General features: G+C 40.4%; 2 protein-coding genes across 3 annotated transcripts in view; one reads left to right on the forward strand and one right to left on the reverse strand.

The window, feature by feature from the left end:
* The window catches only part of LOC101539188 (rano class II histocompatibility antigen, A beta chain-like), a 54,844-nt gene extending 31,578 nt beyond the window's left edge, over positions 1–23,266 (forward strand). For both annotated transcript variants that reach the window (XM_055125568.1, XM_055125567.1), the window contains exons 2-7: positions 8,343–8,454; positions 14,763–15,032; positions 18,146–18,427; positions 21,321–21,431; positions 22,188–22,211; positions 22,925–23,266. In XM_055125568.1, coding sequence (XP_054981543.1) covers positions 8,358–8,454; positions 14,763–15,032; positions 18,146–18,427; positions 21,321–21,431; positions 22,188–22,211; positions 22,925–22,938 — 798 coding nt within the window. In that variant the 5' untranslated portion in view covers positions 8,343–8,357 and the 3' untranslated portion in view covers positions 22,939–23,266. The remainder of the gene's footprint in view (positions 1–8,342; positions 8,455–14,762; positions 15,033–18,145; positions 18,428–21,320; positions 21,432–22,187; positions 22,212–22,924) is intronic.
* Positions 12,045–13,928, reverse strand: LOC105943324 (E3 ubiquitin-protein ligase MSL2-like). The gene has a single exon (XM_055125565.1). It carries the CDS (start codon positions 13,776–13,778, stop codon positions 12,045–12,047), a length of 1,734 nt encoding a protein of 577 aa, XP_054981540.1. The 5' UTR covers positions 13,779–13,928.
* Positions 23,267–26,832: the final 3,566 nt, after the last annotated feature.

Consider the following 26,832-nt stretch of genomic DNA (forward strand, 5'->3'; position numbering starts at 1 on the left):
GTCACACAACAAAACACAAGAAACATTTCCAGACTGCAAAATTCACACTGGGAGAGCAGCACAGAAATCCACCATGCTTAGGGAGAAGAGATGATAGCTCTGAAGATTCAATCAGTCATAACAAGCCATATTACCTCTCTGATAAGGACTTTTAGAGAGAAAACGTTGAGGATGTTTAAGGAGCACAAAGAAACAATGGAACAGACAACCAAAACTACAAGAGTATATGAGAGCAGAAATGAAGAAACTATAAGAAGAAATGTAGAAATAAGAAGTTTGGCAGGTAAAGTAAACCCACTGGAAGTCCTCAACAATAGAGTAACAGTAGCTGAAGGTAAAATCAGTGATCTCCAAGATGAGATGCAGAAAATCCCCAGACAATAGCAGAAGATTAAAAAAAGACCAGAAAGAAAATTCTGATTTGTGTATTGGTGGTAGAAACTGGGCACTGGTGGAGGGATGGGTACTCAATCATTGTATGACTGAAACGCAAGCATGAAAGTTTGTAAGACTGTAATTGTACCTCATGGTGATTCACTAATAAAAAAAAAAGAAGAAAATTCTGATTTTGAGGCAATAGTTAAAGAAATTATTACTGGGCCATTTTCAGACTAAAACTCAGCAAGGAAATATTGGATATGAAGGAAGAAATGGAAGACAGGGGCTTATTATTATATACATGTATATATGACATATATATAACATTTTAATTAATAAATTTATCTTTTGCTTTTTGGGTCACACCTGGCGATGCTCACCTGGCTCTGCACTCAGAAATTACCCCTTGCATTGCTCAGGGGGACCATATGGAATGCCGTGGGGGTCGAACCCAGGTTGTCCACATGCAAGGCAAATACCCTACCTGCTGTAATATCGCTCTGGTCCCCACTATATGATTTTTAATCCCCAAATAGAAGTTAATCACAAAAATAATTCTCTAGCCAGGTAGAGAAGTGGAAGTCATTTGGAAGGATATTTGAATAAGATAATGATGAAAGCATCTCAGAAGAAGTAAATACTTTGACCTTACTTAGTATGCATAACAATGGGGATGTGTTGTGTGTCTGCTTTTGTGGTCCAGGAATATGTTCACCATATGTGAGGTTCACCAGAGCTTGTGGAAAGTGGCCTGTAGCATGACAGCGCTTGGGTAGTGGAGGATCACTGCTGGGGCTGGGTCCCTTGTGGCAGGGAGGGCTCTCACCTGCCCCCCTCTGGGATGTCCCGAGTAAAAACAGCCTAGAGTGGAATCCGGTGGCATGGTTATTGGGGCCTCATTTTATGCTCCCTTCTGGGAGAAGCAGCTGTGAAAGAGCAATAAAAGAAAAAAAAATTTTTTTCTATTTCTCCTTTCCCATCACTCCCTCCACCCTCTGTTTGTGTCAGTCAAGGGAGTCAGAAGCCCAAGGATGCTGCGTGGACACAGGCAAGTGGCCGGACCTTGCTAAATCTCAAGAACCTTTTGAGCTGAGAGACTGGGCAGAGCTTGGGAAACACGGGAGAAGTACCAGGATTCTGAGTATGAGCCGGGAGCTAGAGACCCAACAGCCAGCTCTCAGCCCGCCACTCTCCCTGACCACTCTCCCTGACCAATCTCCCCGACTGCTTTGCCTCTGCCTGCTCATCTCTGACACTGGGGCAGAGCGTCTTTGAGCCCCTTGCCTAGGGCTGACACTCTCCTACCTGCATCAGCCACCAACTCTCAAACAGCATAAGATACTCCCTACCCATTTTCCCTAATTATCGCACCACATTTGATGGGGTTCAGACAGTAGGCAACAAATCATACTCTCGGAGAACCTGGCAAGCTACCGAGAGTATCCCGCCCGCAAGGCAGAGCCTGGCAAGATATCAGTGGCTTATTCTATATGCCAAAAACAGTAACAATAAAGGGTCTCATTCCCGTGACCCTGGAAAAGCCTCCAATAGGGCAGCGTTGGGAAAGACGAGTAAGAAGAAGCTGCTAAAATCTCAGGGCTGGGACAAAAGGAGAAGTTACTGGCTCCCGCTCTAGTAAGTCGATGAACAATGGGATGACAGTGATATAGTGATACCACTTTTTAGTATAGTCTGATGCCTCCAATCTTCTTTTTCTTGAGGCTTACTTTGATATTTTGGGGGGAGGGCTGATAGATCTATATGAATTTCAGGAAGTGTTTGATCAATTTATTTGAAAAATGTTATGGGTATCTTTATAGGGACTGTACTGAATCTGTATAATGCTTTGGCAAGTATTGCTATTTTGATGATGTTAATCCTCCCAATCCATGAATAGGGTAAGTAGGGTATATATTTTCATTTCTTTGTGACCTTTCTTATTTTATTTATTTACTTATTTATTTAAAAAATTTTTATTTATTTACTTTTTCTTTTTGGGTCACACCCGGCGATGCACAGGGGTCACTCTTGGATCTGCACTCTGGAATTACCCCTGGCGGTGCCCAGGGGACCATATGGGATGCTGGGAATCGAATCCAGGTTGGCAAATGCCCTACCCCCTGTGCTATCGCTCCAGCCCCGCCCTTTTTTATTTTAAGACATGTTTTGTAGTTTTCTTTATATAGGTCTTTTGCCTCTTTAGTTTAGATGATTCTTAGATATTTGATTTTCTGAGGCACAATTGTGAACGAGATTTTAAAATATACCTCTCTGTTTCATTATTTGCATTTATGAAAGATTCATGTCTTCTGTGTGCTAATTTTGTAGCCTATTACTTTACTTACACAAACCTATTGTGACTAGCGGGGCTTTTTTGTGTAATCTTTAGTGTTTTCTAGATATGCTCTCATGTTATCTGCAAATAATGAGAACGTAAGCTCTTCCTTTCCTATCTGGATGCCTTTAATACATTTTTTCTTTCATAATTGCTATAGCAAGTTCTTCCAATACTATGTTGAATAAAAGCAGTGAAAGTGGCAAGGTTGTCTGGTCTGATATTAGGAAAAAGACTTAGTTTTCCCCATCCAGTATAATGTCTTCTGTGAGCTGTGGTAAACAACCTTGACTATATTGAGAGAAGTTCCTTCAATTCCCATTTTATTGAGTTTTTTTTTTATCATGAATGGGTAGTGGATCTTGCCAAATACTTTCTCCACATCTATTGATATGATATAATTTTTTTCTGTATTGAAAAAGTACATTACATTGATTGATTTGTTGAACCCATTCATGCATCCCAGGGAGAAATCCCGTTTGGTTGTGGTGAATAAAAATTTTGACGTTATTGGATTTGATTTGCTGCTAATATTTTGTTGAGGATATTTACATCTATGTGTGTTAGGAATATAGGTCTGTAATTCTCCTTTTTTGTTCTGTCTGCTTTTGATTTCAAAGGTAATGTGTACTTCAATGAAATTGTTTTGGAATGTTTCTGTTTCCTTAATTTCCCGAAAGAATCTGAAAAGTGTTGGCAGTAGCTCTTCTTTTAAAGTTTGAAAGAACTCTCTAGTGGAATCCATCTGGACTTGGGCTTCATTTTTGGGGAGAATTTTGATTACCATCTTAATTTTCTCAATAGCAATAGAGCTGTTCAGGTATTCCACATCTTCTTGGTTCAGCCTTGGGAGATGATGAGTCCAAAAATTTATCCATTTCTCCTAGCTTTCTTGTTCAGTGGCATACAGATTTTCAAAGTAATCCTTGGTGATACTTTGAATTTCTCCGACGTTAGTTGTGATGTTCTCTTTTCATTTCTAATTTGTTAATTAGGGTTTACTCTCTTTCTAGGTGAGTCTTGCCATCTATCAAAGAACTAGCTCTTGGTTTTGTTAATCTTCTGAATAATTCATTAATTTTTGCTCTAAATTTAATTATTTCCTTCACCTGCCTACTTTGGGCTCCTTTTGTTCATTGTTTTCCAGTTTCTTAAGCTGTGCAGTTAGCTTATTTATGTAGACCTTTCTTCCTTCCAGAAAAATGCTTGTATAGTTATCCTTAATACCATTTTTGCTGTATCACACAGGTTCTAGTAACTCTCCTCATTCCTATTTGTTTCTGTGAATCTTTTAATTTCCTCTCTGACCCACTGGTTGTTCAGTAATAAGCTGTTTAGTTTTTAGGTTTTTGAATTCTTTATTAATTTATGTTTGTTGTTATCTTCTATTTTTAGAGCTTCATGGTCTGAGAAAATAATTGATATGATTTATATACTCTTGATTCTATAGAGGTATGTTTTCTGGCTTAGCATGTGGTCTATCATGGAGAATGTCACATGTGTATTTGGCTTTTTAGGGATTAAAAGTCCTATAAATGTCTAGTAAGCCCCTCTCTTCCATTTCTTCCTTCATATCCAATGTTTCCTTGCTGAGTTTTAGTCTACTTGACCTAGACGTGGTGGTAGAGCGGCACTGGTCTCCAACTATTAATTTTGTTTCTATCAATGTATTCCTTTTAGTCTATCAGCAGTTGTTTTAAGTATTTCACTGGTCCTTCCTTAGGTATATGTATGTTTAGGAGTGTGAGCTCTTACACACATATGTATTATTATTACCTTAATCATTAAAAAAGACCCTCTCTGTCTCTTATATTAGTTTTAGTCCTCAAGTCAATTTTGTCTGATATTAGTGTGGTCATCCTAGTCTTTTTGTGGGGGTTGTTCTATTGAAATATTGTCTTCTAACCATTGAGTCTTTGCCCTTATTGCCCAGTGTGGTTTTTGTAGGCAGTGGAATATTGGATTTAATTTTCTAATTCATGTTGTCACTCTGTCTTGTAGTTGGTGAATTTAAGCCATTGACATTGAGTAAGAGTATTATAATTGAGTTTTGAGTAATATTTCTGTAGCAGTTTAATGTACTTGTTAGATGCATCTTGTCTTACAGTAGCCTCTCTGGTTCTTGTAAAGATGATTTTTGAGCCTATGAAGTTCCTGACCTATTGTTTATCTCTGAGGTTGTGTAATGTTCCTTCAAGTCTGAATGAGAAATAGTCAGGGTACAGTATTCTTAGTGAGTTGTCACTTTCATTGTTTAATTGATGCCTGCCCTCCACTATATTCTGTCATTGTCTTTGACCTAGAAGAGCTTCATTTGGTAGACCTTTGGCAAATCCTATTGATGCTCCTTTGCATGTAAGTTATTACTTTAATCTTGCTGTTTTTAATATTCTACCTCTATCTATGGTTTTCATCATTTTGGTTTAGGTGTGTCTTGGGGTCATTTTATTTGGATCTCTCTTACTTGATACCCTTTGGGCTTCCTGGATCTGGATACATGCATTCTTCAACTCTGGGAACCTCATAGCAATGATATCTTTGTTACTTCTTCATTTGGGTTATCTTTTGACACCCTGATGATTCTTATGTTGTTACTTTGAATTCATCCCACAGTTCTCTCTTGTTTTTTTTTGGGGGGGGTCACACGCGGTGTTGCACAGGGGGTACCCCTGGCTCTGAACTCAGGAATTACTACTGGCGGTGCTTGGGTGATCATAAGGTTACTGGGAATCGAACCTGGGTCAGCGATGTGCAAGGCAAATGCTCTTCCCGCTGTGCTATCACTCTAGCCCCACCACAGTTCTCTTGTATCCATTTTGTCTGAATCCTTTCCCATATCCTTCCGTGTTCTGGAGGTTATCTGCATCTCATCTTGTAGCTCACTGATTTTGTCCTCAGCGACTGTGACTGTTTGCCGAAAGCTTCCAGTGAATTTTTCATTTCATGTACCAAATTCTTTTAGTTCTGCTTGGAGTTTCCTCACTTCTGGTCTCACAACCTCTTGTGTTTTATTCATGGTCTCTTCCATTGTTTCTTTGAGCTCCTTAAACATCCTTTTCATTTCCATTTTAAAATCTTTACCTGAAAGGTCTGGATTGCACTTGAATTTTCAGATGGCTATCTTTGTTCACTATATGTGGTGGGGTTCTGTGTGCTTTCCCGGAGAGTCCGAGTGTGCACACGCCCCTCAGCATGCCTTAGTTTTTTACAACAAATATTAAACAGCAGCAATCAATTCACATGTATATAACATTTCAAATTGAAAATAAAGCTTGTTATCTAAAGTACTATCTATTTTCCTCCTTAAAATCTTTTTTAGGATCCTGGTATCTGATTGAGTAAAGTTCTGTCTCTAGTTGGAGTCATCAGTCTCTACCATCAATTTTCTTTCTTTCCCCTGTTTTCTTTCTTCTGTTACATTCTATCTGATTATACATTATTTCCCTTTCATCACTCAAATTTATTTATTTATTTGAGTATTCCAATAAATTTTGTTAGCATAACATTCAGTATATATCAATCTTATATTCGACAGTTATGGGGTACATTTTTTAAAACTTTTTTTATTGAATCTCTGTGAGATAGACACTTAAAAATTGTTTGTTATTAGGTTTTAGTCATACTGTGTTCCAATACCCATTTCCTAGCACCAGCGTCCTCAGTTTTCCTCTCATCACATCTCATATCCCCCTCCCCCAACCTCTCTCTCACCTTTTGGGCATTGTGGTTTGCAATACAGATACTGAAAGGTTATCAGGTATATGCCTTTGTCTACTTTTAATACTCAGTTCTTGTGCAGAGTGATCATTTCCCACTATTATTGTCACACTGGTCTCTTCTCTATCTTACCTGCCCTCTGCCCCCCTCCACTGTAGTTAATTCCAACCATTGACCAGTCCTCCTAGCCCCTGGAGGACAGTCAATGGTCGGAATCAACCACAGTTGAGTCCCTGGACATGGATATGGATATGTTTCATATGTTGTTTGTGGTGGTGATGTTAGTATTTGTCAAAACGTATTACTTTAAATGGATGAATTTTACTTTCATAAATTGTATCACATTTTAAAAAGTTATGTCAAAAAAGTCCTGTGTTTAATGAGTTAGGAGTGTGCTTTTTATGTTTAATAATTATGTTTAAAAGCTGATTTAAAATTATTGCATAGTAGATTTATGCATCTGGATCTGTAATTTAAACTTCAACTCCTAGGAAAATGCTTCCCTGTCCTCTATTTTAAGAGAAGGAACTAAAGCACAGAAGAGGGGTAGGAAAAGGAAGAGGGAGATATTTATTGTCTCAAATAAGACAATAAATAGTAAATACTATTTCTTGCCAAGGATTGATCCAATCACTTTAAAACCATCTAGCTCTGTGATCTTGGTCAAAAGGAAATTGATGCATTATTATATTATTATCATTATTTTTAGGGGGCCACACTCAGCAGTGCTCAGAGCACTTACTTCTGAATGTGTACTCAGGGATCACTCCTGGAAGAACATAGGGGACCAGATAGGGTACAGGGGATTGAAGGCAAGTATACTGTACCCAGTCCAATAATTGCATTATTTTTAAAAATTGATAATATGTTATTGGGTACTTGGTGTTGGCACAGTGCAATGTGAAACTTAAAACTTTGTATCTTCATTAGCACTATTCAGAGCCAGGAACTGTTTCTCTACATCTTTTGTTTCTTCAAAACAAACATGAACAGTTTCTGGGTTGTGCCTCTGCTCACAACAGATGAAGCTGCTTTATGACTTGGTAAGATTTACAATGATGAAGAGCTAACAGAAGTAAAGCCAACTGAGTTTTCAAATACTTTCATTTACAAAACAGGAATGTAATAGAGTTTCTGCATCATGAATCACTTGTCGGCCAGGTTAGGTGTTCATTGTTTTTTCTGATTTCTTGTTTTTGCTGATTTCTTGCTGCCCATATTAACGTGATACACATGACGAAATCTTGCATTATGAAACAAGTTATATTGCTCTTTTCATACATAAATATCTAGGTATAAAAATGCATGAAACATGATCGCTAATTCACAGTTGCTTGAGTCAAAAAGAGATTCAATAATTTAACTCTTACAAAACACATTGCTGAGAAAACAGCTACTTAAACCATTTTCTTCTAAAAACTCAGCTCTTCTCACAACTTAAGTTTTCTTAGAGTGTCTAAGAAATGGAGGTGAACATTTCTGTCACAATATTGTTTTCCTCCTGAATTATGATCCTTGTTTGCTTCTCTTATCAAAAAAATAGGTTTTTAAATAAATAGCACAAAACTATATGCTTGAATTATTTTTTTTGGTGCCTTAAACCTCTAATGTATTCATTCTTTAAATCATCTATCACTGATAGAAAATCTTTATTTTGAATGGTGTGATTTGCTGAAGACAAATACAAAGCTGAAGCACCATTGCTGGTACTGGATTGGGCACTGTTGGAAAGCATGTCTGCCTAGAGACAAATGAGGTGTTTTGACTCCAGTGCTGATTGGTTCCTTAGCTAAGTATCCTCCAATCCTATGGTGCAGGAAAGTCTTCATAGGTGTTTTAATTCTTTGAAGTCGATACAGTTTCATTAGGTGTGAGCTGTGTTGACTAAAATAAGTTTTTCTTTTGTTCCCAGATTTTGTGTTGGAAAATGACTCTGTGTATCCCTAGAGGCCTGGGGATAGTGGCTGTGATAGTGATTCTAGTGGTGTGGAGCACTCTGGTGACTGAGGGCAGAGACACTCAAGGTAAGTGTAGACCCCATAGTTACTGCCTTGGGGGAAAGGTGATGAGGGGCCTTTGGGTTTGAGGGGTGAATTTTTGATCTTAGGATACAATCTTTCTTCACAAATTTCCTTTTTGGAAAAGAGAGCTGTCTTACATTCTTATTTTAATGGCAAGGTGAGGACAGTCCTCATTTCACAGATTTGAATCTGGAGCTGTTCATGAGAGCAGACAGGACCACTTGGGAGTGTTCACTGCCAGCAAATACAGGATAAGATGGGTTATTTTTTTTAAACCAATGATTCACTTCAGAGAACACACAGTAGGATGTGTGATTTTAGGGTTCCCCTACACCTTTCTTGAACTAAACTCTGGGATTTTAGGTTGGGAAAATACAAGGTAGCAGTAGCCTCAGGTGCTGAGGAAAGGGGCTTTGCATTTTTGACTGAGTGCAGGGCCCATGGAAGCAAACTCAAGGTATCTGAGTGTACTTGACCCCCGTTAGGGACTTTGGAGTATTTGGAATTTTGTGGTCAAAGAGGGAATTGAGTGAGATTCAGAGACTTGAACTGACAATGGACTAAATTTGGAGAAAGGAGAATGCAAAGAAGGAAAATAATACATGCTGAGAAACCATTTTAGACAGCATTAATATCTTGATACAAATTCACTGTATCACTGTCATCCCGTTTTTTGTTGATTTTCTCAAGCGGGCACCAGTCACATCTGTATTCATCTCAGCCCTGAGATTTTAGCAGCCTCTCCTTACTTGTCTTTCCCAACGATTGGAGGCTCTTTCAGGGTCAGGGGAATGAGACCTATCTTTCCTGTCTTTGGCATATAGAATACACCACGGGTAGCTTGCCAGGCTCTGCCCATGCAGGCAGGATACTCTCAGTAGCTTTCTGGGCTCTCCGAGAGGTATTTATGTATCACTGTAATTTTGTAATTATATCACATAATTTCAAAGATACACGAGAAAAATTTTAAATGTATCATAAAAGTAAAAAAACACAACATACAGGAGGCAAAATAATATAATAAAAATTATTTGAACTGAACATGCTTTAAAATATGCCTCATAAATATCAGGAAAATATGACTGAAAGTAGTACATATGCTTACCCTTCCTCTTTATCAAAAAAGTACATTAATGGAATACTATGCAACTCTGAGAACAGATAAAATCATGCAGTACTCTGCAATGTGGAGAGAATTAAAACGTATTATGCTGAGTGAAGTAAGTCAGAAGGAAAATGACAAGTACTGGATAATTGCACTCATCTGTGAAATATAGTGAGATAATCCAAGAAAAAAAATATTGAACAATGATGCACCCTTTACCAAGGACTGCAATACTGATGAAAAAAAAAACAACCTCAAGAAACAGGAGTGGGAGATAATAATGACCTGGGTAGAGGGAACATAAGAACAGTAGTGGAGAGTTGTGGACACTTTCCAGGTAACAGGGTGCAGTAACTTTGTATGGCAATATCATATGCTTTGACACTAATGTGTCCATGTAACTGAATTATAAGTGTATAAAAATATTCTCAAGACTACACCTATATATAATTGCTATTACTTTATTATTATTTAATTAAAAATAATCATTTTCATTTGCCATAGAGTATGTAAATCGCTACAAAATTTTGTTTTGTTTTGTTTTGGGCTGCACCAAGCAGTATTCAGGGATTATTTTTGGCACTGTGCTCAGAACTGACCCCTGAGGGACCATATGTGGTTACAGGCATCAATCCGATGCTGGTGGTATGCAAGGGAAGCACCTCAGCCCCCAGTCCCATATTTTAAAATAATTTTACCTGTCTAACTTATTTTTACGATAGTGTTAATGTTAATCTCATATTTTGTGATATTTTGTGATACAAATTAGTTTTCAATTTTTTCTAACTCTCCATGTGTAGATGTGACTTTTTTTCATTTTCCACCATTTACTCTTGTTATCAAAAATAGTTCAACACTTCTTGCAAAACAAAAAAACAAAATAGTACATACTGGACACATACATCACATTTTTCTTCCTATGGCTTTAGCCCACCCCCACCCCACAAAAAAGACAGAAAAAAAAAGCCCAACAACAACAACAAAAACAACTCTACCTGACCACATTCACAGAAAATGACACCAGGATACACTACAAAACAGAAGGAGGTGTCATCTGCTCCGTGTCCAACGGTTTCTTCTCCATGTCTTGTATTAGGCGAGTAACCATCATTGAACATGCTGTGTGCCAAATCAAAACATAACTTCAACATATGCCAGATCTCATGAGATGGTGAACGTAGTAGAAATTGTATCTTTTCCAGCAGTATTTTTCTTTAAGCACTGTCAAAGCAGCAACTCTTAAATCATAAGGTCATTTCTTTCCAACCTAGTCAGCCCTTGTTTTGTGTGGACTGTGCTCTTTCAAGCAACTGACTAGATTTCCCTTTAACAGAATGTGACTCACTTGTCTTCCCCATAGGAAGAAGCGCACTGAAACTGAAACAGTTTGTGCTTTACATGCAAAAGAGAATTCTAAAGAAAATCTTCCTAGCTTCAAACCTACCCAAATGCACAGGCTTCATAAAAAAACATTTTTTATTAGGCTTCTATAAAAAGCCTTCATAAGAATAGCACCCTAAAAAATAAGGGGGAGCATATTCAAAATAAAGTGGCAAACTATTCAAGGAAATTTTTAAAAAATCAAAATGGCCAATGGCAATACGTATAATGCATAAATCTGGATACATATCGGGGCATTATTCCAAATAATTTTAAATCCCAATTTCTAATTAAAAGATTTTAATAATGTTAATGTCATCTACAGTCTAATTACCTTCAGAATAAAACTGCTCTTCTCCACTTCATTTAATTAGAACATTGCTCAAAGCGAAGGATTTTGAATTTGTCCCCTAGAATAAACTCAGAAGAGTTGTGTAGCATAAAGAGTTAGACATTTGCAGTCTGACAGAATTTCAGTCTATTCACTTTTAAAAAGACAGATTTCTTCAACATTCTAATGAGGGGCAAATTTTCTTTCATAATACTGCTGATTTAAGAACTGCTACATACACCAGTAGCCAATTTTCATTATCGGAAATGGTATTAAGTCAGCACAAAGGTTGTGCTGGACACATCAGCTTTTCAACAAGAGAAACATCAATGGCATCCTAAGGCAACACTGAGTTTCCCAAACAGTAAATGAAAAGTAATGGCTACTTTTCCACAAAACTTTGCACAATCTTTATGGACTGACTAGATACCACTTCTTACATTTAATCATAAACTTTGATTATGCACAAAGCATGACCATAAACAATGAGGTTAATGTTATTTTCCTGCCAAAGTTCATTTTGTATAAATCAGTTGCATCAGCATTTGTTCTCAAACTATGAGGTTCTGTAAGAACTAAGGACATATAGTTGTAGGGTTACTCCTCCATTATCTGCAAACTATTTCCCCGACACTAACACATATAACTTAGCAATGAAAACACTTGATGCAAGTGATCTATATGCAGGAGCTCCGGCAAGTTAAACCAACAAAACCATAGCTGCCGTAAAACTGTAGCTATTTTCCCTGCCAGAGGTAGGTTTAAAGACCCACTGAATTAACAGTCGAATCTCATGTCTATAGCTTCATCCAAACTTTCGTCGTCATGTGTACTGGCAGCTAAAAACGTCGTTGCTGGGGACCCTGTGACATTAATTACACTGGTGCTGGTACTAGCATTACGCACAGCAATGCTAGTCACATTAATGCCCAAAGTGAGCCTGGTCTGCTCTAAAGCCTTTTCTGGCACAGCAAATGCCTCCAGCTTCTTCTCCCCATTGGCCATATAGGAGTTTTGGCAGCCACGACATATACAATCTAAGCAGGCTTTGTGATTAGAGTAGCAAGGGCAGCGTTGGCCGTGGCATGTAAGAACACTTGGATTTTGAGTAGCACGCCCACATTTACACCCTTTCTTTTCCTGGGGTTTTTTGTACACAGTCTTGGTAGGACTTCCTGGCATAAAATGATGGCTAGGAATCTTCTCCTTTACTGTTTTGATCTTTTTAAGAATAGCTGGCTTGGTTTTAGAATGAGATTTCTTAGATCCATGTTCATGACTCTTTTTCATGCTTTTAGTCGACAAAAGTACAGTTTTGCTGATCTTGGGTGTTGTGCCTCCATTGGGAACAGTTGCTATAGGCTGAAGAGAAATTTTGCTCTCACGTTTCACTGTCACAGGAGCAGATGCCCCTAATGTTGGGCCTCGAATAATGGTAGAAATTGGAAGTGGTTGAACTTTCTCACTGTCACTTTCTGATCTGGATCGTTTTCTATTCAATTTTGCTACCTTCGGTGTTGCTGCTGTACATGATAACCCATGAAGTGCAGGACTGGTGGACATAAAAACGTTATGGCTAAGAGACTGAGAAGAAAGCTGCAGAAAAGGTCCATTGGATACAGTGGCTTCCAAATTGGGCTGCAAATTAGGACAACAGACCTCTGTATTTGAAACAGTTTCAAAACTCCGGAGTACTTCCTCCACACTCAGTAACAGAGAGTCACCAGGTTTTATATCTTCACTGAAGCTGCAGATATCAATGCCTGTAGAGCACAAGTCAGTGGCTACTGTATCACAGACAGGTGGCAGGCTGTCAGATAGATCCTCAGTTTTTATGTCAACAGTGTTACATACATCAATCGTATTTGAATGTTCAGGTGAAGGAATATTTATACCAAATCTATCTATTGAAAGCCCATTATAAGTAGGCAAACCATTGATAACAGAACTGCCAATAACAATGCTGAGAGTGCTTTCTGATATTGGAGATAAACTAGCTTGAGGATCAGTTGTGGGTTCTGAGGTTGAAGGTAAAGGGGAATGTGTCAAACACAGAGTAAAGGATGAATCTGAGGGTTTTTCTGTCTCCTCACAAAACAATGATCCATCATTAAGCAAAGCCAAAATATCAGAAGAACAGTCGACTGCTTCTATTATATCCCGTGCCAATGTAGTCTGTGTTATATATTCACATAGTTTTTTGTAGCAATTCACTAGGATTCTTAACTGCTTATTTTCCTCAAACTGCTCATAGTCTTTGCACCAACTACAGGACGGTTTCATCATCATTTTCTTGCCTTTGCAAGTTTTGCAGACATAATGTTGGCAGGTGGAGTTGGTGGGTGCAATGGGATCTTGCAGCAAATGTCCGCAAACGCAGCACGAGAGGGACTGTCGGAAGCAAGGCAGGAGCCTGTTAATCTCGGTAAACGCCTTGGGGTCTCCGGGGTCGTAGTTGAGCACGAGGCGGCTCGCAGAAATGTAGAGAGCAGTAGCATTCACGGGGTTCATTGCAGAGGCTTCGACACCGCCAGCTCCCGGGTGAAAAGAAATTCCGGCTCCAACTTTGCCAGCAGCCCGGGAACAATGGCGAATTTGCAGCAATTCGGAGGGAACCAGGGCCAAGCCACGGGCCAAAGTTGTAACCCAAATCCGTGCAAGTTTGTGGAACTGAAGCAATCCTCCCACACATGGCGCCATGGCGCCCCTCCTCCTGTCCCTGAGACTTGCAGAGAACAAAAAAAAAAAAAAAAAAAAAGGAGGTGGGGGGAGGGTGCGAGAAAGAGGCAGAGTTCGAGAGTCCCGAGATGTGACATTTTTTATACAATTATACTTATGGAGAGTTTATTCAAATTAATCTACACAAGCTCGTAATTAGCACAGTTTAATCGGAATCCAATTGATCTGATCAGGAATCTTGTGTTCTTTTCAAAAAGAAAATAATCCTTCCTAAGCCTCTGGCTGTGCAACCCTTTCTACTCTGACAGAAACCGGTGGCGCTCTGGCTGAGGAGAGATGCGAAGGGAGCCCCTTGCCAGGAACCAGGGAAACATCCTTGTCAGGAAAGGGACGGGATTAATTTTACATTGCTGGTCATTTTCTTGCGCGTCGCGCTCAGGTGGCTCCTTGTGTCTGAGGTTCCTGGGGTCCTGGGGTGAAACGAATGTTCCGTCGAGGTCCCTTTCTCTAACCCCAGGGGCCCAGACCGTCAGTGCTTCTCCCTCCTTACACTCGCGGGTCCCAGGACTGTCCCAGACAAGCTTTCCCCCAACCCCCACCCCAAGTCGGCCCAGGACACCTCTGGGCAGGCCTGGAGTCCGGGAAAGAGGCGCCGGGGCCGGGGGTCTGCGGGTGTCGGGAGCAGGTTCCCGTCCGGGCGGGCTCGCGGGCTCGGGCTGGGTTCAGGGTTCGGATCCCATCCGCCACCTGCGGCCCGGAGTGGCCCGCCCGGCCTGTGGGTCCCCGCCCGGGCGTGACTTGCGGTGATTCCCGCAGGGACTGTCCTGTTCCAGAGTAAATTCCTGTGCTACTTCACCAACGGGACGCAGCGGGTGCGGGCCGTGGCCAGATACATCTACAACCGCGAGGAGTTCGTGCGCTTCGACAGCGACGTGGGGAACTTCGTGGCTGTGACCGAGCACGGGGAGCCAGATGCCGAGACCTGGAACTCACAGGAGGAATTACTGGAGCAGCATCGGGCCGAGGTGGACACATTGTGCAGACACAATTATGAGATGGACGCCCCCTTGGCCTCGAGCCAGCGAGGTGAGCGCAGGGCGCGGCCGCGGGCGCGAGTCTCGGCCGGGGGTCGGGCGGGGGGCGCACCCGGACCCGCGCGGAGCCCGAGGGGACCGGCAGGAGCGTGTCCGCGGGGAGAGGCGGGCCCGGGGGCCTTAGGGGACTCGCTCCCGCAGCCGGGAACCCTCCCGCAGGCCGACCCGGAGCTGCCCGGCTCTGACGATGCTCTTGGGCGAGAAACAGTTTTAATGAGGAATTTAATGAGGAATTTAAGCCAATTTCTCACCGAGAAAAAAATAAAAAGTCATTAAGTTCTTTCCGCCATCTGTGGTGGAGACAAAATCTCCTCAAAGCCAGTTCTTACCGGAAACCGTGTATGGTCTGTGCCTAAAAACAGGAATTGATCTTTGAAGTGCTGTTACAGCATAAGGGCCACCAGAGGGCAGCAGAGGGCAGAGTCTTTCCCCCTTCCACCCCTTTCAGTCTATTCCCTATTATTCAATGTTGATGGGTGAAAAATAATACTTTCACGAATCTGAAAGTTCACAGATTAATGGTTGTTTTCAGCACAAGTTCAACTAACTTTAAGCTGTTTTTCCTCCTTTGCTTTCTTCTGACTACATCCTCATGTAAACAGTACTTAAATGTTTATTTCTATTCTTTTGAGTAGTTCATGTTTTTCTCTAATGGGTGCCCTACTTTATTTTTTACCCAAATCTGTAAAGAAAAAAAATTTATAAATCCATATGCCTTGCTACAATTCTAGTCAGACTAAGAATCAGAAAAAAATTACAGTGAAAGCCTAATTTAAAATTTTGCTACTCAGTTGGGGTGCTATGATCGCCAGCTGCCTCTAATAGTGTTACATCCTACTTATACTTCCATGCTCATATTATGTTCTCAGTAACCAAAGTAGCCTCTCAAAAATCTCAAAATATAGTTTTACTGAAAACATTCATGATGGTAATGTCTGACTGCAAAATAAGAAATCCTGTTTTTTAAAATTGAATCACCATGAGATACAAAGCTGTTTATGATGGGCCAGTTTTAGTGATACAATGTTCCAATACCCATCCCTCCACCAGTGTACATTTTCAACCACCAAATTCCCCAGTTTCTCTCCTGCCCCCTGCCCCCTCCACCTCTCACAGCAGTCACTCTCCCCCCGTCTCTCTGACTCTCTGTCTCTCTCTCTCTGTCTCTCTATTTCTCTTCCCTTTTACCCTTTTGGACATTATGGTTTGCAATACAGATACTGAGAGGTTTGTTTGTTTGTTTACCTATTTTACCCTGTACTAACCACTATATGATCATAGCGTGGGAGCGATAGCACAGCGGGTAGGATATTTGCCTTGCATGCAGCGGGACTGGGTTTGATTCCTTGTCCCTCTTAGAAATCCCAGAAAGCTACCGAGAGTATCCTGCCTGCATGGCAGAACCTGGCAAGATCCCGGTGGTATATTCGATATGCCAAAAACAGTTAACAACAAGTCTCACAATGGAGACGTTACTGGTGCCCGCTCAAGCAAATCAACGAACAAAGGGAGGACAGTACAATATAGTACTATATATATATATATGTATATATATATATATATATATTTGTTTGCTTTTTGGGTCACACCCAGAGATTCTCAGGGGTTACTGCTGGCTTTGCACTCAGGAATTACTCCTGGCAGTGCTTGGGGGACCATATGGGATCCCAGGGATCGAACCCAGGTCAGCCGCGTGCAAAGGAAATGCCCTACCCGCTGTACTGTTGCTCCGGCCCCAATACAGTACTCTTTTACCATGTAAGCTCTACTACTGGCTTAGCTTCAGAGATCCGTAAAAAAATCTTGAAAAGAGAGCAAAAGCCACAGTTAATCTTGGACCTGCACATGCTGAACAGACTGGGGTAAATCAGAGGGGTGCAGGTCAGCCTGGTGCCAGCCCATGCAGAGACTCCGGCAGCTGCTTGCTTGTATAATCCAAAATCACAGTCATACCATTGGCCTGACTCCAGTATCTCAGGAAAGACCTCACCGAAATATAATCTGCTGATGGGCATGTGGGTTTTGCGACTGAAATCTCCAGGTTTTCTCAGAGTTGGGATGGACTACCTCACCCACGTCCCTATACTTTTGAAACCTCAGCAGTCTCATACACACATCTAAAGCTACCACAAAGTTAAAAATATACTCCAATTTTAACATCCCCATAGAAATATTGAGTGCCCTGAACAAACATGTTTTGAAAACCTATATTGAAAAACATAATGCAGAAAAGGATAAGACAGAGAGTAAGAAGGAAATTGCCTCCCATAGAGGGAAGCTGGGGATGGTTTGTGAGATGTTGGGGTATAGTGGAAAGGAAACAGGGGAGATGTGGTGGAAAATGTGTACTGGTGGAGGGATGGGTGCAGGATAATCGTATAACTGAAACCCAGTTATGAACAGCTTTGTAATAATCTACCTCATGGATATTCAATTAAAATATTTTAAAAAGTAATGTGGAGTTCATCCCTGCTTTCCTCAGCTTAATGAGGGGCTGAATAAATAATAGTTCTCCTACATTAAGAAAAAAGAAATGTCCATTTATATTTAAAAACTGGCTCCTCTTTGCATTAAAATATTATGTAATCGGAGGGATTTAGCTTTATACTTCTCTATATGATGCTAACCACTATGTACCTATTATTAATTCTCAGGTTATGTCACTATTCCTGAGGTAATAAGAGTGTTGAAAGTCTCATAGCAGTAGGAGAAAGTCAAAATTGCTATTGTCCTCTCTACTTGGAGGAGCACTGGGACTGTCACAACTGTTCATTCTAGTTACTAGAATTGGTCCTGATGCAAAGGAAAAGAAGTTCATGTTTATCATAAATTATTATCATATGACCTATGAATTTTCAAATATATCATTTAAAAGTGCTATTTTTTTAATCTATTAGTACCATCAGAGAAACTCTGTCTCTTGGCACTGTAAACTACCTGATGTGTTTATTGAATCTAACAAAGTTGACTAAGCTTGAACTAATCAAAGATTTGGAACCTAGGTTTCGTTTAACTTTGGTACGAAGGAAGGACTCAGCCCCTTGGAATGTTTTGCTGCCTGGTCTCTGTCTCAGTATGTGTTTTTATGTCTGTTGCTTTTCTCAGCACAACCTAAGGTGACCGTCTACCCTTCCAGGACAGAGGCTTTAAACCACCACAACCTGCTCGTCTGTTTGGTGACAGATTTCTATCCAGGCCAAGTCAATGTTCAGTGGTTCCGGAATGAACAGGAGGAGACAGCAGGAGTTGTATCCACCCCACTTATTAGGAATGGGGACTGGAGCTTCCAGATCATGGTGATGCTGGAAATGACCTCCCAGCGTGGAGATGTCTACACCTGCCAAGTGGAGCACCTCAGCCTCGAGACCCCTATCACAGTGGAGTGGCGTAAGGGACAGTTTGTTTCCTGTCACTATGGGCCTCTCAATTTAGTGGGCAGAGCTTCTAACCTAGTTTATTTTTATTTTTTATTTCTTTTTTATATGCAACTTAATTTTAAACACTGTTTATAATTTACAAACTTGTTCACAATATAGTTCTTTCAGGTATTCAATATTCCAAACCAGCACCACAATCAATGTGCTGTTGCTTCCACCGATGTTCCCAGCTTCCCACCCACCTCACAAATCGCTTCCATTAGCAGGCATAAAACACTTTGCTTTCTATTGATAGTTACAACTCATACCTCATAACGGTGCTGTTAGAGTCATAACCTGAGGATTTCCTGAGCTGGTAGGTGCTAGTTGAGCTTTCTGTCTGATTGGTTTCACTCACTGAGCTCAATGGGCTTCTATACAATTTCCCTATGTAATTTTTGTCAATTCTGTGAAGTTTGAACATGTCACATGGTAGGTGGCAACATGCTTCAGGAGCTTTGGAACTCCAGTGTCTACTGGCATATCTTTGAGATCAGTTGTGAAGCTGGGTTGTTTCTCTTGTGGTAGTGGAAACTGGCTAGAATGGGTGGAGCACTGGGCTTGGCATGGTGGGGACACTCTCTGCCAACACGCCATTAAGGCTCTAGGGATCTGCACCATGGGGAGGCTGTATCTACCTGGAATAAGTCAGCTGCCAGTGTGTCTCTGAAGTCAGTCACAAAGCTGGACCTTTTCTATGATGGTGATTGGAGCCTATGTTGATTTTTTATTTATTTATTTATTTATTTATTTATTTATTTATTTATTTATTTATTTATTACTTTTATTGAAACAACTTGAGAGCAATTACAGAGTTTTCGGTTTAAGTCTTGGTCATACAATGATGAAACACCTGACCCTTCACCAGTGCATATTTTTCACCACCAAAAACCCCAGTATCCTCCCATCCCACACCATCCACCTGTGTGGCATATTATTTCCACATTACTCTCTCTACTTTGATTACATTCAACAATTTGACACAAAACCCACCATTATTATTAAGGATTTTACTCCAACAGTCAGATCTGCTGAAAAGGCAACATTAGATATTTTGTTTTCTATTGCTGATTATGAATTGCATATGATGATGTGCTGCTGCTATTGAGGCTGCACTATTTTGGAATTTTGAAGTTTTAATAATTAAATCTAGAGTGATTTCTGCCAAAAGTTGCTGTGTTCCGAACTTTGTTCTGAGTACTAGGATCATGGCTGATAAACAGCTCGATCAGCAGCCAGAGTGCTCGTTTGTGGGCGGCAACTCGGGGTCTTGAAAAGGGGTGGGGGGGACAAAAGAGCCGGCTCCGCCCTGATCCCATAAGGCCCCACATTCCTCATCACTAGCTCCTGCCTGGCTGTCCGTAGGCCTCTGGAAGATGGCAGTGGTGACCAAACTACCTGGGGAAACAGGTCAAGGCATGAAACCCATTCCCACCTAGGGTGGTCTGGAGCCGGGAACCTAATGCACAGTCCGGATGCATATATTCCAAAGGCCACTTGGTTCCATGCTTTGTTTCTAAACTCTGGGATCATGGCCAATAAGCAGCTCGTCAACAGCCAGAGGGCTCGTTCATGGGCAGCAACTAGGGGTCTTGTAGGGGCTGAGAGTAAATGCCTGTGCCGCCCCCATCCCATAATGCCCCACCTACTTTGTCACTGTGGACCACTCCCTGGGTGTCTCTAGGTTTCTGAAAGATGGCAATGGCGACTAAGCCTCCAGGGGAAACAGGCCAAGGCATGAAACCCATTCCTACCTGGAGTGGTTTGGCATCAGAAACCTAATGCATATTCTGGGCACATTTCTGCCCAAAGCCACATGTTTGATATTCAGCAATACATTGATTGACCACCCATCCCTCCAACAGTGCAAACCTTCTACCACCATTATCCCCATTATTCCCTCCTTTTCTATTTCAGTCCTTACTCTGCCTCTACGGCAGACAATTGTTCAGATACTCTCTATAGTTTTGGGCATTACATTTTGCTTGGATATTCCCACCACCATCCAAGCCTGCCTTCTAGGGGCAGATGCTAGATCATCTATTTTCCATTGCTAACTTTACATACCAGGAAAGATCACATGGCTGCATAAGCGACCGCATAGTTTGGAGAAATAGTCCTGGTCCCTACATACCAGAGCCATGTTTGTAGACGCTCATGGTTGCTGGGATTCCATCTGGAGAAGGTGGGGAGATAGAACCTGATTCCTCTGGGGCACCCTGGTGATATCGGCTCAGTTTGGGGCCCAGAGCATTCTTCTGTGTTGCGGCACCTGCTGGCCAGGATTCTTCACTGCTGAGTGGGGCAAGATGGCACCAAGAGCAGGTTGAGGGGTGACTTCCAGGTTAGTGGCAGGCTGGAAGCCAGGATGGATCTGCCCAGTTCCAGTGCCCCCATGCAGTTCGGAGAAATAGTCCGGGTCCCCACATGCTGGGTCTGTGTTGATTTTCTGTTTCAGGCATCATTAGTGAGTTGGATGGAAGTCACAGGAAACTTGATTACAAGAGCATCAGAATAACTGTGTTGTCATTTTCTTTCCAGGTAGTAGGGAGATTACTCCACGTATTGTGGCCCCAGAACCAGTCTCTGATAGTTCTGAACCATTGATTATTAGAGTTGGTGACTGGGGCCTTAGTGTCTAAGGAACACCAGGGAGCTAGAATCCATCCCCAATTCTTCTCTCATGAGCTCACTATATCTAAGAAGTTATTAGGGGGGCATTCCATCTTTTAGGGAGTGTTGCAAATGAAAAGCAAGGTTCTTCTGACACCTCTTCTTTTGTATCTCAAGTTAGACTCTAGATCCTTAGCTGAGGACTTCATGAGGTGTGGGGAAAATGCTGACACTCGGGCTTTGCTCCCTAGGAGCCCAGTCTGAATCTGCCTGGAGCAAGATGCTGAGTGGCATTGGAGGATTTATGCTGGGGTTGATCTTCCTTGGACTGGGCCTCTTCATCCGTCACAAGAACAAGAAAGGTAAGTTACTCCTGGAAAATGTGAATAACAAGCTATGCATCAATCTGTCTATGCATGGAGACTCTGCCTCCAGATTTGGCCATTTTTCTCCTGACTATGAAAGGAAGGTGGCCATGCTGGTGGTGAAATGAGTCAGAACAGCCTTGCTGGAGACTTTGGAGTCTGATTTGAATAGTTAAAGGTAACCATGTAACATGTAGAGTATGTTCTAGGACTTTTCCACTCTCCATAGTCTCAGTGGAGTCTTTATAAAATGTTTTTTAATAAGGCTCAGCTCCTGTTACCTACCCTCACATAGGGGTGTGGTATATGTAAGCTATAGTGTCAACAATACTGTAAGCAGGAGATCCATATTACAACCACCAAAGTTGAAACTGTGCCTGTCTCTGTGACAGGCTCCTGAGTGGGAGCGAACCTGGGGACATTGGTGGAGGGCAGTTGACTCTGGTGGGTGAATTGGTGTGGGAATATGGTATGCCTGAAATCTACTATAAATAACTTTGCAAATAATGGAAACTTAATAATAATTAAAAAAGGAAAGAAAAAGCAAAGGTTGGAACATTGACTTCTAGTGGCAGTTTTACTCCTTGGATGGGGGTTATGGTGGGAGATTTAGTTTCTGGTAGTTAAGTTCTTGTAGCAGATGGCTAGGGAAGAATGAAAATCCAATATGTTCCAAACTTCACTTCTGGTTGGGGTAAATGAGAAACTCTACTTGAGTAATGTAACTTTTCTCTCTATAACTTCCTTTTGTAGGAACTCATGGGCCTTCGCCAACAGGTACTCTTTTTTTTGCTCTGACTCATTCTAGGTTTTGGAAAAGAAATAGTAAAGGAGGAAATGGTGTGAGTAATCTCAAGTTGTGACATATATATTTAGTTTTTGTAGAAATTCCTGAGCTTGTTCCCTCAAAAGAGGACAGGATATTGCTGGGTTCTTTCTTCTAAGCTTGCAGTCAGAGATACAGCTTGGATATCAGGATTTTGCCTACAATATCGCTCATATTGGTGGCTACTTCCTTTGTGTAATTAAAAATGAGTGAATTTTGAGGTGGAGAGATAGTATAGAGAGTAGAGTCCATACTTTGCATGCTAATAACCTGGTTTGTATTTCTAGTATCCTATTAATTCCTGAGTTTAGCTGGGTGTGATCCTGAGCAGAGCTCTAGGAGTAAGCATTGAAAACTGTTGGGTATGTCTCCAACTAAAAGAAAGTGAAAGAGGCTACTAGAAGTGGGGAAAAGTTGTGTTGTAGTTTGATTTAAAAAAAAATTGAAATATTCATAATCTTCAGTAAGATAACAACTTCTCTGCTTCCCACACATCTGAGCAGATCTGTTAGTACCGTTTAGATGATTTGATCTTAACTCAGATGTCATGGTGGGTGAAGACCATGTGACATGTCCCTCAGCTTTCTCAATCTGATTTCTCTAAGGGGAGGAAAGAGGTTCCCTTCCTCAGGGTGCACTATGCTCATCACTCTCTCTTCTACAGGGCTCCTGCACTGACTCCTGAAGGTCTCCTGAAGAGCTTTGATGGATACTTCTTTCTCCTTTTCTATAATGCCTGCCTATAACTATTCATAATTCCCAGTTACCTACAAGTATGTCTCTCTGAGATTGGAGTCCTCTGACTCTGAGAGAATCATTAGATCACTTCCTGTAATCACTCCTTGGAGAGACTGTCTGTGAAGTTTCATCCTGCACTGACCCCAAAGTCTGTGCTTCAGCAATGAAGCCAAGGGCTTTTTCTTTCCCATTGTCTATCCATAAGTTGTTCAATAGAAGCACATGAAACCATCCATCTGTATATAGAAGTTTACCATTATTAAACACAATTATGAATAGTATATGAGTTTTCTAATTTATGCTATTCATAGATTTTAAATTGATATAACATCATATTAGTTTTGGAGATTTAACAATTATTTGATATCTATCATCATCATCATCATCATCATCATCATCATCATCATCATCATCATCCCATTGATCGTCGAATTTCTTGAGCAGTCTCAGCAACCTCTCCATTTGTCCTATCCCTGTGATTTTAGAAGCCTCTCTCTATTCGGCCTTCCCAATGGTGCCACATTGGAGGCTCTTTCAGGGTCAGGAGAATGAGAATGAGACCCAGCTTGTTACTGGCTTTGGCATATGAATGCACCATGGGAAGCTTGTGAGGCTCTCTCATGTGGGCAGGAAACTCTCAGTAGCTTTCCAGTTTCTCCCAAAGGGAGAAGTAGATTATAAGATATCCTATGTATCTATATATTATGAAAAATTCTGATAAGCTATCTAGTTAATGTACATCAACATGTAATCAAAATATTTTTCTTGTAATGAGAACCTTTAAGACATGCTCTTTTAGCTGCTTTAATGTATAGAAGTTTATTAACAATAATCACCATGATGTAGATTTTATGACCAAGAATTTAATTATCTCATAATTAGAACTGCTAATCAAAAAAAAAGTGCCCATCAACCACTAGGTTTCAAGAGGCAAATTTTGGAAAGATGTTTTCTAATCTGTATCACAAATTGCCTTTTAAGACCTTTTCAAGGAGGAGCTGTAATTATGTCAACATCAATTGCAGCTCTGTTAGAATTAATGGTATAACTATTTTGAAATAAAATATTTTATCTATTTACTTTTTAAAAGTAGGTTACAATAGGGTTAACTCTCATGGTTTTTAGGAATGAAATTAAGCACCTTGACCACCACTTAAACATCCCAGAATCTCAATCCCTGTCCTGTATCACTTCTAATCCACTTTCCTTTCACCCTTTCCCCACCTTCCTCGATTCTTTCCTTCACTCTCTGGCTTCCACCCTCCCTCTAGATTGAGAATTTCAGTTTTGAAAGCAAATGGGAATTCTTTGTCTTCATTCACTATCAATTCCTCTTTTTTTTGAGAAATAATTAATTTCTGCATTAGGTCTTTTTCTTTTTTTTAAAAGAAAACACACATAAACGTGCGCGTTCCCCCAGAGATCTCTTCGGCCCGTGGAGAGACAACAGTGGAAAGCGCTCCTAATTGGGTGGATTCTAAGAGCGGTCCCGATCTGAAATAAAACTAGTGAGGATAATAAAGGGGCCCAAGATGACACATGCCGATCAAGGGCAACTTTATTAACAGCCATGCTGGTTTTATACTTTTCTTAGCAGGGGGTTGGTACATAAGTTGTCAATCATCAGGGAAGTGTCTTCTCAGACCAAATAAGGAAATGTTCGGGCCGTACTTTGGTGGGCTTACAACATTCTCCAAGAGTAGGTTGAGAAATAGTGGGGAGAGGAAGGCAAGGGTTTATCTGGCAGGAGCATCTGTCAGGAGGAATGCACAAGGCTTTTAGTGTAGAGGAAGGCACTCTACTTTACGGGCTTTTTGGGGTCTCTTAGTTAACTGCCCTGGGCTACTTTTACTTCTTGAGTTTAGCTATTTCCTTTGTCACAAGGGCACCTGTGCCTCAGGTCATGCAAAGCTGGTAATGGAATTTTCCGGTTTGTCCAGGGGAAAGGTTTCGGGGTCCTCTTTTGTTCAGGGTCCTGAACAGTCCCCAACATAAACGCACACATATAAAGATTGGGTTTACAGTAAGTCATGAATACATGAAAGTATTTGCAAAGCTTCCACTAAAATAGGCCCATTTAATATACATTTTTAATGTATATTAAATACATTGAAGATGGTGCATTGGCCTACATGTAAACTCAATTTTTCTGTACGACATACTCTAAGCAGTGAACAAGAAAAAGTAGAATTGCTAAGTGTGCTGAATGGTGGTAAAAAAAAATGACATAAGAACAAATAAATAGTAGGCAACCAATCATAGAGGGAAATATATGCATATGCATTTATATATTTTCAGATATATATTCATATATGAAAGCTCACATCACTCAACCTTTAACATGTTAGTGCTATCCTAAAGAAAGTCTAAATGGCCCCTGCCAAAACAGAACAATCTTCATACTGTTTCCTCTATGGATATTTCTTGTAGCATTTTCAGCAGTTTTTCATAACCAACAATACAAAGTATATTATTTCAGTTGTGCTTTGGGACAGGGTTTGGGGCCTGGGATGGAAACATCCCAAATATTGTGGTGGGAAGGTGTAATAGTGGTGGGATTGGTGTTTGAATATTGGATGTGAACGAATTTTGTGAACTACCTTATAAAATTAAAAAAATAATAATAAAAAATTTTTTTAAATAGAAAAAAATATTTTAAAAACAATTAAACAAAATTTCATAGAACAAAGGAAATATGTAAGAAAATAGTTCAAAAAGAGAAATTGCTAGTGGAAAATAAATATTTGCAGACTTGGTTGTTCATTCTCATTAGTAATTAGAGAAATACAGCAAAACATATAATGAAAAACTACTCATGTCCTCCAGACAGATGGAACACAAGAAAATCTATGAGGAAGGTGAGATAATACAAGGGTTATGACACATGACTTACATGTAGTCAACTCAGGATTGAACCAATGATCTGCATGGTCTTCTAAGCCTCACTGGGTGTGACTCTAGACGCCCTTAAACACTGCTATGTGGCTTGAAATCTCTGGGACCACATCTCCTGAGTGGTATCTCATCCCCATGGGCCCTTGTCTTGAATCTTCAGCTCTGTCTTCTGAGATCATACAATGGTTCTTTAGATGCCCTGAGGACTCCACTCCTCAAAACAAAACTAAAATATCAAAAACTGCCAAAATTTAGTTTTTTTGTAAATGGATCATGAAAGTGTATACAGAGAAAACCTATTTGAATAACACTTTGAATCTAAAATTTAAAGTTGGACATAGGCATACTAATAATTTGCATTCCTAGGGTTTCCAAACAATTCCAATATCAGTACAATCCTGCTGAAAAATAAAGAATCAAAGCTCCAAAATATATATAAAAACAGTGGCAGTAACTCAAAAGACTCCCCAGATTAGATGGGTAAGTGCATAGTTGTGCCATCCAAAAATATAATCCACGATACAATAAAATAAGTGAACAAGTTCTGTAGAAAAGATCTGTGAGCAGCCTCCTTACACATAATGTTAGGAAAAGAGCAAGATCATTTAAATTTATTCATGGGAGATTTAAAGGAGGAAATACTTATCTACGTTGTATATGACTACATTCACAGATTATACAAACTTGACAGAAGCAAAACAAGATTAAGTGGATCGTAATGAACGTACTTGTGGGAAGTAAACATGGTGTTGTGGTATTTTTTGATTAATAGTTATTTTGGACCCAATTATTGACTATTTGATATTTCTAATGTTTGTTAAACTTGACATATATATGCTTGATGTATCTCTATTATTCTGTTTTTCAAAATATTGTACAAGAGTGGGAATGTAAGGATCTGGAGAGATAGTACAGTGCTTACCTTGCATATGGTCTATC

This window comes from Sorex araneus, chromosome 2 (genome assembly GCF_027595985.1).
Source record: "Sorex araneus isolate mSorAra2 chromosome 2, mSorAra2.pri, whole genome shotgun sequence".
In the NCBI taxonomy this organism is placed as follows: Eukaryota; Metazoa; Chordata; class Mammalia; order Eulipotyphla; family Soricidae; genus Sorex; species Sorex araneus.